Genomic DNA, 11,215 nt, shown 5'->3' on the forward strand with positions numbered 1-11,215 from the left:
TAGGCCTGCAACAGACCCCTGCCCCTCACCCTAGGCCTGCAACAGACCCCTGCCCCTCACCCTAAACCTGTAACAGACCCCTGCCCCTCACCCTAAGCCTGCAACAGACCCCTGCCCCTCACCCTAAGCCTGCAACAGACCCCTGCCCCTCACCCTAAGCCTGCAACAGACCCCTGCCCCTCACCCTAAGATGCAACAGACCCCTGCCCCTCACCCTAAGCCTGTAACAGACCCCTGCCCCTCACCCTAGGCCTGTAACAGACCCCTGCCCCTCACCCTAAGCCTGTAACAGACCCCTGCCCCTCACCCTAGGCCTGCAACAGACCCCTGCCCCTCACCTTAAGCCTGCAACAGACCCCTGCCCCTCACCCTAGGCCTGCAACAGACCCCTGCCCCTCACCCTAAGCCTGCAACGGACCCCTGCCCCTCACCCATCTCCTGCACACCCGGACCTACCTCAAGGCCCCGGGTTTTCAGCCCCAAGCAGAGGAGGGGCCTCCGGAAGGAGCCCCACACCTGGCCCTGCCTCGGGCGGTGCGGCCCACGGCGGGGGGAGGGGAGGCGCCGGCCCCTGCAGCTGCCCCAGGCCCGGGCCTCCCGGGTGGGCCTCGCTCCGACGCGGGGCTGGGGTGAGGGGACGCAGGCTCCCCGGGCCCGTGCGCCCTGGGCACACCTGTCCGCTGGCGAGGCCTCATTAGGCGGCGCCCGTGCAGCCAAGGGGCTGGCCGCGGCGGCAGCGCTGAGTCCCAGGCATGGAGCCCATGGCAGAACCGGGTCGGGAGTCACGGGGTGAGCAGACGCGGGGGGCGCAGGGGGCGCAGGGGGCTTGCGTGACCATGACCGGCTGCTCTGAGAGTGTGGGTAGGCCAAGGAGATGGTGGGGCCGAAAGTGAAGGGCAGAAAGGCGACCAGGCTCTCCCAGTGCATTAAGGCAGAAAACGTTGGGGGGGAGGGGGCAGGGTGCCAGGACCCCTCCACACCCCCACTGCCGCCCGCCCCTTTCTTATCTAGGGCATGGCACTGTCCTGTCTTACTTGCGCCTACTTGGTACCAGATTTATTGCTACGCTCCAAGCAGTTCTCAAATGCTAGAAAGCTGATTGAGCTCTGCTTCCGCTAACCACCACCACCAGCTTGCCCCTGCACCCCGGGGGAGGCCTGCTCACCCCCTGCAGCTTGGCCTAACCTACTGAGAGTCTGGACTTTCCCTCCCTTCCATCTTTAGCTATTGCAAAGTCCTGCCTTTAGTCCATAACTTTGGCCCATCTATTGAAGTGACAGTGGCTGTTGGTGGCTGCGAGCATTCCTTTACAAATATTCCCATTTAGTTGGGAATAACAAAGCTGTTCCCCAGGGCTAAGGGTTCAGTGAGTTGGAAATGAGTGCAGAGGAGAGAATGAAGGTGGGAGGTGGGGGAGAGGAATCCTGTGGTGGGTGACAGTACAGCCTGGGTGCTAATCTATTGAGGAATCTTGGACCAGTTACCCCAAGTTCCAATTCTCATTTCCTCAAGTATTGGAGAGGCCTCCCTCACGGGCACATTAGCCCATAGGTGCTTGTCACCAAGCCCGGACTGGGCACACTGATGGGCTTTGAAGGTGCCCGATAGGTGGTGTGGTTGTAGTTGACCCAGTCCTAGGGTTCCTGGGAGAGGCATTGCCTTGCAGGGAGGAGGACGGAAGCCAGCAGAGTCAGCCGGGGCAGAAGGAGCCGTGTGGAAGGCAAAGATGGCGGTCCCTGATGTCACCTTGTGTTTCCTGAAATGGCCGAGACTCAGGCTAGTCCCTCCTCCCAGCCACGATGCTTGGGTCCACGGGAGCCAGCTTCAGCAGAGGGAGGACCTCAACCCTCCCATGGGTGCAGAAATGTCTGCATAGAAGCCTGCCCCTCGCGCTCAAACCTATGCTGTGTTGTGGGGGGGGCTCAGAGAGAGGGAATGTCTGTGGCACACAGTCTCCCCATCTCGCCATGAGCTGAGGCCCCCAGATGGGCTCCATGTGTCCACTTACATTTTTCAAGGTAGTCCCCGGGCTCCTATGTGTCCCCTTATCCATCTGGGCCTCAGAATCATCCAGGCGGGAGGCCAAGTCTGGAGGTCCTGTCCTCTTTGGGGAGTGAGCAAACGAGTCAAGAATGCACCAATAATCCGGTCACAGAGCAGGACACAGCCCATGCTGTTAGCCCAGGTTCTCCCGTGTCCCTCTGCTAAAGTTAGTGGGTCCTGGCTCTCCACAGGTCAGCAAGGTGGAGGCAAGCCCTTGGTTGCTGGGCCAGAGGAAGAGGAACCACGACCAGGGCCAGCCTCCAAGACCCTGGATGTCCGGAGTGAGGAGCTGCCACCCTCTGGCCCCATCTACCGGGAGAAGACATCGGAGGCCCCTGGAAGATGTGCTGAGAGCGGGTGCCAGTCCAAGGTTCAACACAGAGACAAAAGTGCAGCCTCAAAACCCCCGCCTGGAGAGGAAGGGTCCTCCATCCCTGGCAGAGAGGGCAAGATGGCAAAGAAGTCCTACGTCACAGCGCCCAGCAAACAGAAAAAGCCCAGTTCCCTGGGTCTGGCCTCAACAGCAGCTGCTGCTGCTGTTACTAGCTCAGCCAGCGCCACACACAACCCTGTGCCCTGTGGCTCAGGCCGGGGACCCTGCCACCTGGCCAACCTTCTCAACACATTGGCTCAGAATAACCAAAATGCGGAGAAGAGAAGGCCCCCCCCACAAGTGACTTGCCAAATTAGGAAAAAGACTCGAACCCTGTACCGCTCAGGTAAGTCCCAAAAAGGTGAGAGGAAACCTAAGGCCTGGTGTCATCCTGGAAGAGTGGGACTGTTGTAAGCAAGGTGTGCCCAGTTTATATGGCACCTTGTCCTGGATCCATGGCTGTGCCACCACCACCTCTTCAGTCCCTCCGAAGGGAAGGCTGGCTTGTCCCAGCAGTAAGTAAGGTTGGAACCAGGGTCGAAGGGTCAGGAGAGGGAACACCCCCCAGGTATCTGCTATCACGTCCGTCGGAAAGCAAGCCCAGGGAAGTGGGGGGGACTTCATTACAGGGCCCTGGGTCAAGCAGCAACGGTCCCATCTGCTGGAGACATCTGGGGAACCATTCTTTCCCCTCTCCTGCAACATCCCCTCCTCCCGTGGACCCCTTCGTCTTCCAGAACAGCTGGAGGAGCTGGAGAGAATCTTCCAGGAAGACCACTATCCTGACAGTGACAAGCGCCAGGAGATTGCCCAGACAGTGGGGGTCACCCCACAACGCATCATGGTAACGTTGGGCTGCTTGGCAGGGTGACTGGGGAGCCTCCCGATTAGAACTGTTAGATGAGCAGAACAAGACGCTCAGCCGGAAGCTCAGTGCCACCTGCGGTCAGGTCTTGGATGTGGCTGTGTCCCTGTCGCTTGACAGTCCATAGCCCTGGACTGGCAAGAGAGCAGGTCCATTTGTAAACTCAACCTGACAGGTGCATCTGAGGCAAAGCCATGAAGCGCCACAAACTCTTGTAGATGGTTGTATGACCTCAGCCTTGCTCAGGCTCTCCAAGTGCCCTCCCCCCCGTAGGTGTGGTTCCAGAACCGCAGGGCCAAGTGGCGAAAAGTCGAGAAACTGAATGGGAAGGAACACAAGGACGACCACCCGGCCCCGGCCCCGGCCCCTGCCAGTAGTGAGTGCAGGTAATACCTTTTCCCGAATCCAGGATTGATCTAGCAGGTGAGAAGTGGGATCAGAGCTGAGATCCTGCAGGCTAGCAGGAGGGAGTGGTGGAAGGCTTGAGCCAGTCCTGGCATTGCTCAAGGGTAGTCCGAGGGATCTGGGCTAGGATGGGTCTGGGAAGTAACTAGCAGACGCACTAGGTGGAGGAGGTGGAATTTGAGGATCCAACGCCTCTTTTCCTGCACTGAAGGCCCAGTCTAAATTCAGAGCAGACCTAGGCCACCGTCTTCATTCTCTCTGCAGATCCGTGACTGAGCCCCCACCTCCTCCGCCTTCGGACCCAGAGCCAGGGCCCTTCCTGCAGGAGCCACGTCTGGATACATATCCAGGTGAGGTCCCCACCTTCAGAAGGTAAGCTGTGGGAAACGGCAGCTCAGGAGACACGGAAGATACCAGGATCCTGATAGGCAGGACTGTGGGTGAGCCATTGCAAGGTTTGGAACCAGAGGGTCCCATTGAGGGGACTGTGGGCTTTGAACACAGAGAGCACACCCAAGTCTTTCTCTTCATCTTCTGCCCTGACAGCCCCTCTCTGCCTTGTGTCTCTAGAGCCTCCCACGCTGCTGACTTCCGACCAGACACTGGCTCCAACCCAGCAGAATGAGGGTACCCAGAAGATGGTGGTGAGCCCACCGCTGTTCAGTCCCCCACCTCTGCAGAGAGCCAACTTCCCGTTTCCCCTCGTCCACGCTCACACCCCCCAGCTGATGCCTTTACTGATGGATGTTCCCGCAAGTAACAGCAGCCACAGGGATGGGCCCTGTGGGTCCTGGGGCACAAGGTATGGAACGCAGGTGGGGATGCCATTGGAGTCCTCTTGGAAGTTGGGGACAGAGACTACAGACTGAGGAGGGGAAAGGGCTCAGAGAGAGGAGCGGGGGGCGGCGATATGTGTGATGGGAATTAAACTGTTAAGCAGGCAGCCAATGGGGCAGAAACAAGGGGTGTGAAGTTGGGAACAGATGGGGAGAGGGTGGCAGTGATGTTGCAAGGTCACCATGGAGGTGAGGCAAAAGGTGAGAGAAGGTGACTCACCCTTGTGTGAAGCGTGCACTCAGTGCTGGTCTTTGTCCTGCAGCGTCTCCCCACCACCTACCTGCTCGTACTTGGAAGAGCTGGAACCTCCGGATTACCAACACAGCAACCAGCCAGGACCATTCCCATTCTCTCAGGCCTTCCAGCCCCAGCTTTTTCAGCCCTCCCAACCCCAATTCTCCTATCTTCCCCCTCTCCCCTTCCCCATGCCCAGTTCACTGACACTTCCACTGCCAGATGACCCGTTCTTCACCTTTCCTTGCCCTCCCAGTGGCGGGGGGATGCCACAGGGCTATTGCCCAGGCCCCCCATCAGGGCATATGCTGCTGCAGCCACCTGCTGGGAATATGGGTAAGTTGGGCCGAAATGGAAAATGCCCCCTTGTGATTGAAAAAACAGCCTCGCTGTTTGCGAGGTGAGTGAGGCCAGGCACAGGTAGTGGCGTTTGCTCACCCCTCATTCTCTTGATTAAGTTCTTCCAAAACTTCTTGGACACTGCAAAGCAAAGAGACAGTCAGTGAGACAGCCTTGATGTTTGGCACCGGGCAAGGCAAAAGCTTTGGAGGACAGCTCAGCCAGGACAAGTGTTCCCTAAGTCTCCGTTATCTGGACTCTTAAGGAATGAATAGCGTCCTAATTCGTAGTGGGGTTTGATGAGGACTTGGAAACAAACAGGGTGAAGATGCTAAGACTTGGGTGGATGGCAGCTGACGTGTGCGTTCTGCCAGGCTGTTTGAAAGTCCCAGAAGCATCACTCTTCATGCTGAATTCCTGCAGAATGGAAAGAAAGATCTGTGCAGTAGGTTCAGTCTCTCTCTCTCTAATTATTGGCAAGACAGATTTACAGAGAGAAAGATTTTCATCCACTGGGTCACTCCTCAAGCGACTGCAATGGCCAGAGCTGAGGCGATCTGAAGCACCCAAGAGCCTCCTTAGGGTCTCCCACGTGGGTGCAGGGCCCCATGGCTTTGGATCATCCTCTATTGCCTTCCCGGGCCACAAGCAGGGAGCAGGAAGGGAAATGGAGCATCTTGGATAAGAACAGGCGTCCATATGGGATCCCAGCACCTGCAGGGTAAGAACTTTGGCCCCTAGGCTACTGCACTGGGTCCAGGTTCAGTCTCTTGCTACGTACTTCCTAAGTGCTTACCCAGCCTGACCCAGGTTTGCCATCTGCTATCAGTATTATCAACAGCAGCACGCTGAACCCAAGAGCATGTCAGATCTGAGTGGGAGAATCTGGTGCCGGGTTCACCGAGACTTGTGTTAAAGAGAAGACAGTACCTGGAGACTGGCTTACACTTTTCACTTTGCCCAGTAGTTCCTCTCCCCTTTTGTCCCACAGGGATGGTCCCCTGGAATGACCTCTGCTTACCTGAACTGCCCTTCCCTGGTTCATTCTGCCCACAAGCTCTCGGACATCCCCCAGGAGGAGATGGCTACTTCCCCGACCTCTTTCCAGCTCCCTGCGTCCAGGCTCCAGGCAGGCAGCCTTCACCAGGGCTTGCCCAGCTACCTGCAGGTGCCAGATCAGGAGTTGGGCCTACACCAGGCAAGATGCAAGAGGAGCAGGCTGCCGGTGCTCTGGAGCAGCCTTTGTTCCCAGAGGAGGCGAAAGAAGACAAGAACTACCATGAACCCTAACTGGGGGCCGGCGTGGAAGAGGCGCCACTCGGCGGACCAAGACTGGCCCATCTACTCGGAAAATGGTGTTTGAAGGATTGGAGAAAGCTGTGGACTCTGTTGCCTGGGGTGGAAGCCGGACGATCCGGGCTCTGTAGACTTGTCTGGCTGGTGGCTGATTGAAACAGGAAGAGGGCCGACCCTCCGGTTTCCTCCACATCTGTGGTCTTCCTGAAGAAAGGATGGTCTATGTTACTTTTTGAACATTTGTAGCCGTTTATGTTGTTTCGTTTCCTTGCAATCAATAAGCCAGAGTATCCACAGTAAACTGGTCTGCCCTTGAGTTTTTTCTCACTGATGATACTTCTTTCCTCACATGAACATAGAGCTCTATTTCCTTAAACTCAGCGGACAGCTCGCCGATTGCAATTAAACAGCCGAGGTCGACAGTGGGCGTGAGTGGAATGTGGGCCCATCCTTCCCATTAGAAGGAGGAATTAAAATATTGGACTTTTTGCTGTTGCTGCTTCTATGAATTCATGTGGTTCTTCCAACCCCAGAGCTCCCAGCAAATCTGAGTTGGCCTGGCCCTGGAATCTAGGCCACGTCCAAGTAGAATTTCAACAGAACCCTGATGATATCCCAGCTCACGTTGCTAGTATTTTTTTTTTAAAGAATTATTTATTTATTGGAAAGTCAGATATACAGAGAGGAGGAGAGACAGAGAGGAAGATTTTCCATCCGATGACTCACTCCCCAAGTAAGCGCCGCAATGGCCGATGCTATGCCGATCCGAAGCCAGGAGCCAGGAACTTCTTTCTGGTATCCCACATGGGTGCAGGGTCCCAAAGCTTTGGACCATCCTCGACTGCTTTCTCAGGCCACAGGCAGGGAGCTGGATGGGAAGTGGAGCTGCTGGGATTAGAACCGGCACCCATATGGGATCCTGGGCGTGTTCAAGGTGAGGATTTTAGCAGCTAGGCCACACTGCCGGACCCGTTGCTAGTATTTTTAAACTGGGATTGCCCAAGAGGTCTTGTGTTGGGAGTGGAGGAAAGGACAAGTTAGTGGAGTCTGGAGAAGACGGGGATGAAGAAAAAATGTGTGTGAGGAGAGTCAGTGAGAGGTATTTAGGAAGATGAATCAAGAGACCCTACAATCAAGAACTACAGAAAATGAGATGAGCATGACAGGTTTGTAGAAGGTGAAGGCTCAGGGTGGTCCTGGGTTGCCACAGAAGGACACGTGGTTACAGCAGTCTGTCTGAAGCAAGCATTCAGTAGATCTGCAGCAGACAAGGGGATTGCTTTTAAATTTGTAACAAGGAACTGTTTTGGTGGCCGGCATGGTGGCACTGTGGGCTAGTCCTCCACATGCAGCGTCAGCATCGCATGTGGATGCCAAGTGTTTCACTTGGGATCCGGCTCCCTGCTTCTGTACTGGGAATGCAGTGGAAGAGGACTGGAGAGCTTGGGCCCCTGCAGTCACGTGGGAGGCCTGGAAGAAGCTCCTGGCTTGGGCCCGGCGCGGTGGCGCAGTAGTTAAGGTCCTCACCTTGCACGCCCGGGATCCCATATGGGCACGGGTTCTAATCCCGGCAGCCCTGCTTCCCTTCCAGCTCCCTGCCTGTGGCCTGGGAAAGCAGTCAGGGACGGCCCAAAGCTTTGGGAAGCTGCACCCGCGTGGGAGACCCGGAAGAGGCTGCAGGCTTTGGATTGGCTCAGCTCCAGCCGTTGCGGCCGCCTAGGGAGTGAATCATCGGATGGAAGATCTTGCTCTCTGTCTCTCCTCTTTGTATATCCACCTTTCCAATAAAAATACAATAAATCTTTAAAAAAAAAAAAAAAGAAGCTCCTGGCTCGACTCTGGCTGTTGTGACCTTTTGGGGGAGTGAACCAGCTTTTGCAGGATGTCTCTTCCTTTCTGTAAAATTCCTTCTTTCAAATAAAAATAATAAAGCTTGAAAAAAAAACTCACCAGACAGGAAGTATATTTCTTTTAAATTTATTTTTACTTGAAAAGCATATTTTACCGAAAGAGAGAAAAAAAAAAAAAAAACAGATTTTTTCCAACTGATGACTCACTTTCCAAATAGCTACCACAGCTGGAGCTGGGCCAGTGAGAAGCTGCGAGCCTGGAGCTTCCTCTGGATCTCCCATGCAGGGGCCCAAGGACTCGGGTTATCTTCTTTCCCAGGCATAGTAGCAGGGAGCTGGATTGGAAGTGGAATAGGCAAAACTCAAGCCTGTACCCATATAGAAAGCCAGTGCCACAGAAAGAGGCGTAAGCTGCTACGCCATAGCGTTGACCCCAGCAGGTGTACTGCTGATGAAGCAGGTGGATAGGACGGTCAGCAGTAATCTCAGTGTTATTCAGGGATGGCCACAACGCTTAATAAGAAGGGCTAAGGAAATATTCCTTGGGAAGTTGAGTAATATAAAGACACACATGTTGGAAAGAGCTGGCTGCTAAAAAATTGAACTGTGAAAGTGTAAAATATTGCAATTGTCTTGGCACACAGCTATGTGTTTTTCAGTGACAACCTATAGTAATCAAGGGCAAGGGAGACTGCATTAGGCTTATTACTGTAAAGCTGTCCCCTGGGACTACGTCATCTGATTATATGACTTGATTTCTTGCTATTGTATATGAAGGTGTTGCTCAGAAAGCACATTTCTCTTCTTTGCCATGTTTTGGGGCTATGATTTGACCTCCTTGTTTAGCTATACAAGTTACCATGGTGTGTCAGATGACTCTAAAGAACTCAAATGGGATGAAAGCCATTGATCCAAAGCACTTCTCTGAGCTCTTGTGTATGTGGGGGAAGGAGGTGAGTCCTTCTGGACCCCCACATGCTAGGATTATTGAAAAATATAGTCACTTTAAAAAAAACTTACAAGGATTTATTAACAGACAGTAATCAGACCTATGCTAGGACTAAAAAAAAGCTGACAAGAAAATCTTATAAATGGAGGCAGGGAGCTGCTTACTTACACAAATGTTCATGTCGTGTGCCTGTCAAGTTTATGGACATGGGCCCGGAGCAGCCTAGCTGCTAAAATCCTCACCTTCAACACGCCCCTGGATCTCATATGGGCACCGGTTCTAATCCCAGAAGCTTCACTTCCCACTCAACTCCCTGCTTGTGGCCTGGGAAAGCAGTCGAGGATGGCCCAAAAGCTTTGGGACCCTGCACCCATGTGAGAGACCTGGAAGAAGTTCCTGGTTCCTAGCTTCGGATCGGCATAGCATCGGCCGTCGCGCTCACTTGGGGAGTGAATCATCGGATGGAAGATCTTCCTCTCTGACTCTCCTCCTCTCTGTATATCTGACTTTCTCATAAATAAGTAACTCTTAAAAAAAAAAAAAGGAGTTTATGGACAATCAGTCTGCTAGCTCTGCCATAGTTTCCAACCTTTGCCTCTTGTTGACAATCAAGGATGGTTTTAAGCATTCCTTAACACCCTTAGCTTATATTCTTTTATTAGAAAGGCAGATCATATTTATGGAGAGGAGGGACAGAGAGAAAGATCTTCCGTTTGCTGATTCACTACCCAAATGGCTGCAATGGTTGGAGCTGAGCCAATCCGAAGCCAGGAGTTTCTTCCCGGTCTCTCACACAGGTGCAGGCTCCTAAGACTTTGGGCCATCTTCTACTGCTGGAAGGGAAGTGGAGCAGCCAGGACACGAACTAGCACGCACCCAAGTAGGATCCCGGCACTTACAATTTAGTCATTGAGCCATTGCCTCGAGCTCTAAAATATATTTTACATGTATCTCTTTCTTCATTCTGTCTTATGAAGCCCATGAAGTTGGCAATCTACAACCAGATGGAAGGGGAGAATATAGAAGATCTTAAATGTTGCTCCCGTTAGCCACCACAATACACTACTATTGCTTTGACAACCTTACAGGGAGGCTGCACGGTTGCTCCTCCAGACCTTAGCTGGTTCCGATTGCCACTCTCTGATTAGCAGCACCTCACCGGTGCAGGAAACACAATGTCAAAAACCAAGATTGAAAGGATAATTGGCTTCAAAAGCTGTCCTTATGTGCAACTCTTAGATGAAAATTGTTTGATCTCAGGTAAGCAAGCATTGAAAAGTATTGAGGAGCCCGGCGGCATGGCTAAAGTCTTCGCCTTGAACGCGCCAGGATCCCAAATGGGCGCCGGTTCTAAGCCCAGCAGCTCCACTTCCCATCCAGCTCCCTGCTTGTGGCCTGGGAAAGCAGTCGAGGACGGCCCAAAGCTTTGGGACCCTGCACCCGTGTGGGAGACCTGGAGGAAGTTCCTAGCTCCTGGCTTTGGACTGGTGCAGCACCGGCCATTGCGGTCACTTGGGGAGTGAATCATCGGATGGAAAATCTTCCTCTCTATCTCTCCTCCTTTCTGTGTATCTTACCTTGCAATAAAAATAAAAATACATCTTTAAAAAAATAAAAAGGTGGTTTCATTGATATGTGTTATTTTCCAAATATCCGCAAAGAATACTCCTAACATTGCAAAATTTAAAAAGTGTATATTTATTTAGGGTTTATAGAGAGAAAGAGTCAATAGAATGGATAGATGGAAATATAGGGACTTATTAAGGGAATTGGCTCATGTCACCGTGATAGCTGAGTCCCCACAGCAGGCCAACATTGATTGGCAGGCTGACTGAATCTCAGTGTTAAAGGCCTTAGAATCAGGAAAGCCCAAGGCCCAAGTACCAGCCAGCAGGTAAATCCCGGAATCCAAAAGCCAGCAGCTCTGGGATCATGGCATCCAAGGTAACGGCCAAACTACGTGAGCATGTGCCAGCTGTCAAAGTGAGAGGACAGCCCGCTGCCAGCTGTTGACTCTCTCCAGG

At 53.4% G+C, this 11,215-nt stretch overlaps 1 protein-coding gene across 1 annotated transcript; it reads left to right on the top strand.

Moving 5' to 3' along the window:
* The first annotated feature begins 836 nt into the window (after window positions 1-836).
* NOBOX (NOBOX oogenesis homeobox) lies at window positions 837-6,386 on the top strand. The gene is given in 8 exon segments (XM_041001954.1): window positions 837-861; window positions 2,211-2,762; window positions 3,154-3,283; window positions 3,500-3,667; window positions 3,951-4,036; window positions 4,257-4,488; window positions 4,786-5,093; window positions 6,088-6,386. Coding segments are annotated over 8 exon segments (1,800 nt in total).
* The last annotated feature ends 4,829 nt before the right edge of the window (window positions 6,387-11,215 follow it).

Source organism: Ochotona curzoniae, unplaced genomic scaffold (assembly GCF_017591425.1).
Source record: "Ochotona curzoniae isolate NIBS_2020 unplaced genomic scaffold, NIBS_Ocur_1.0 scaffold_2476, whole genome shotgun sequence".
Taxonomy (NCBI): Eukaryota; Metazoa; Chordata; class Mammalia; order Lagomorpha; family Ochotonidae; genus Ochotona; species Ochotona curzoniae.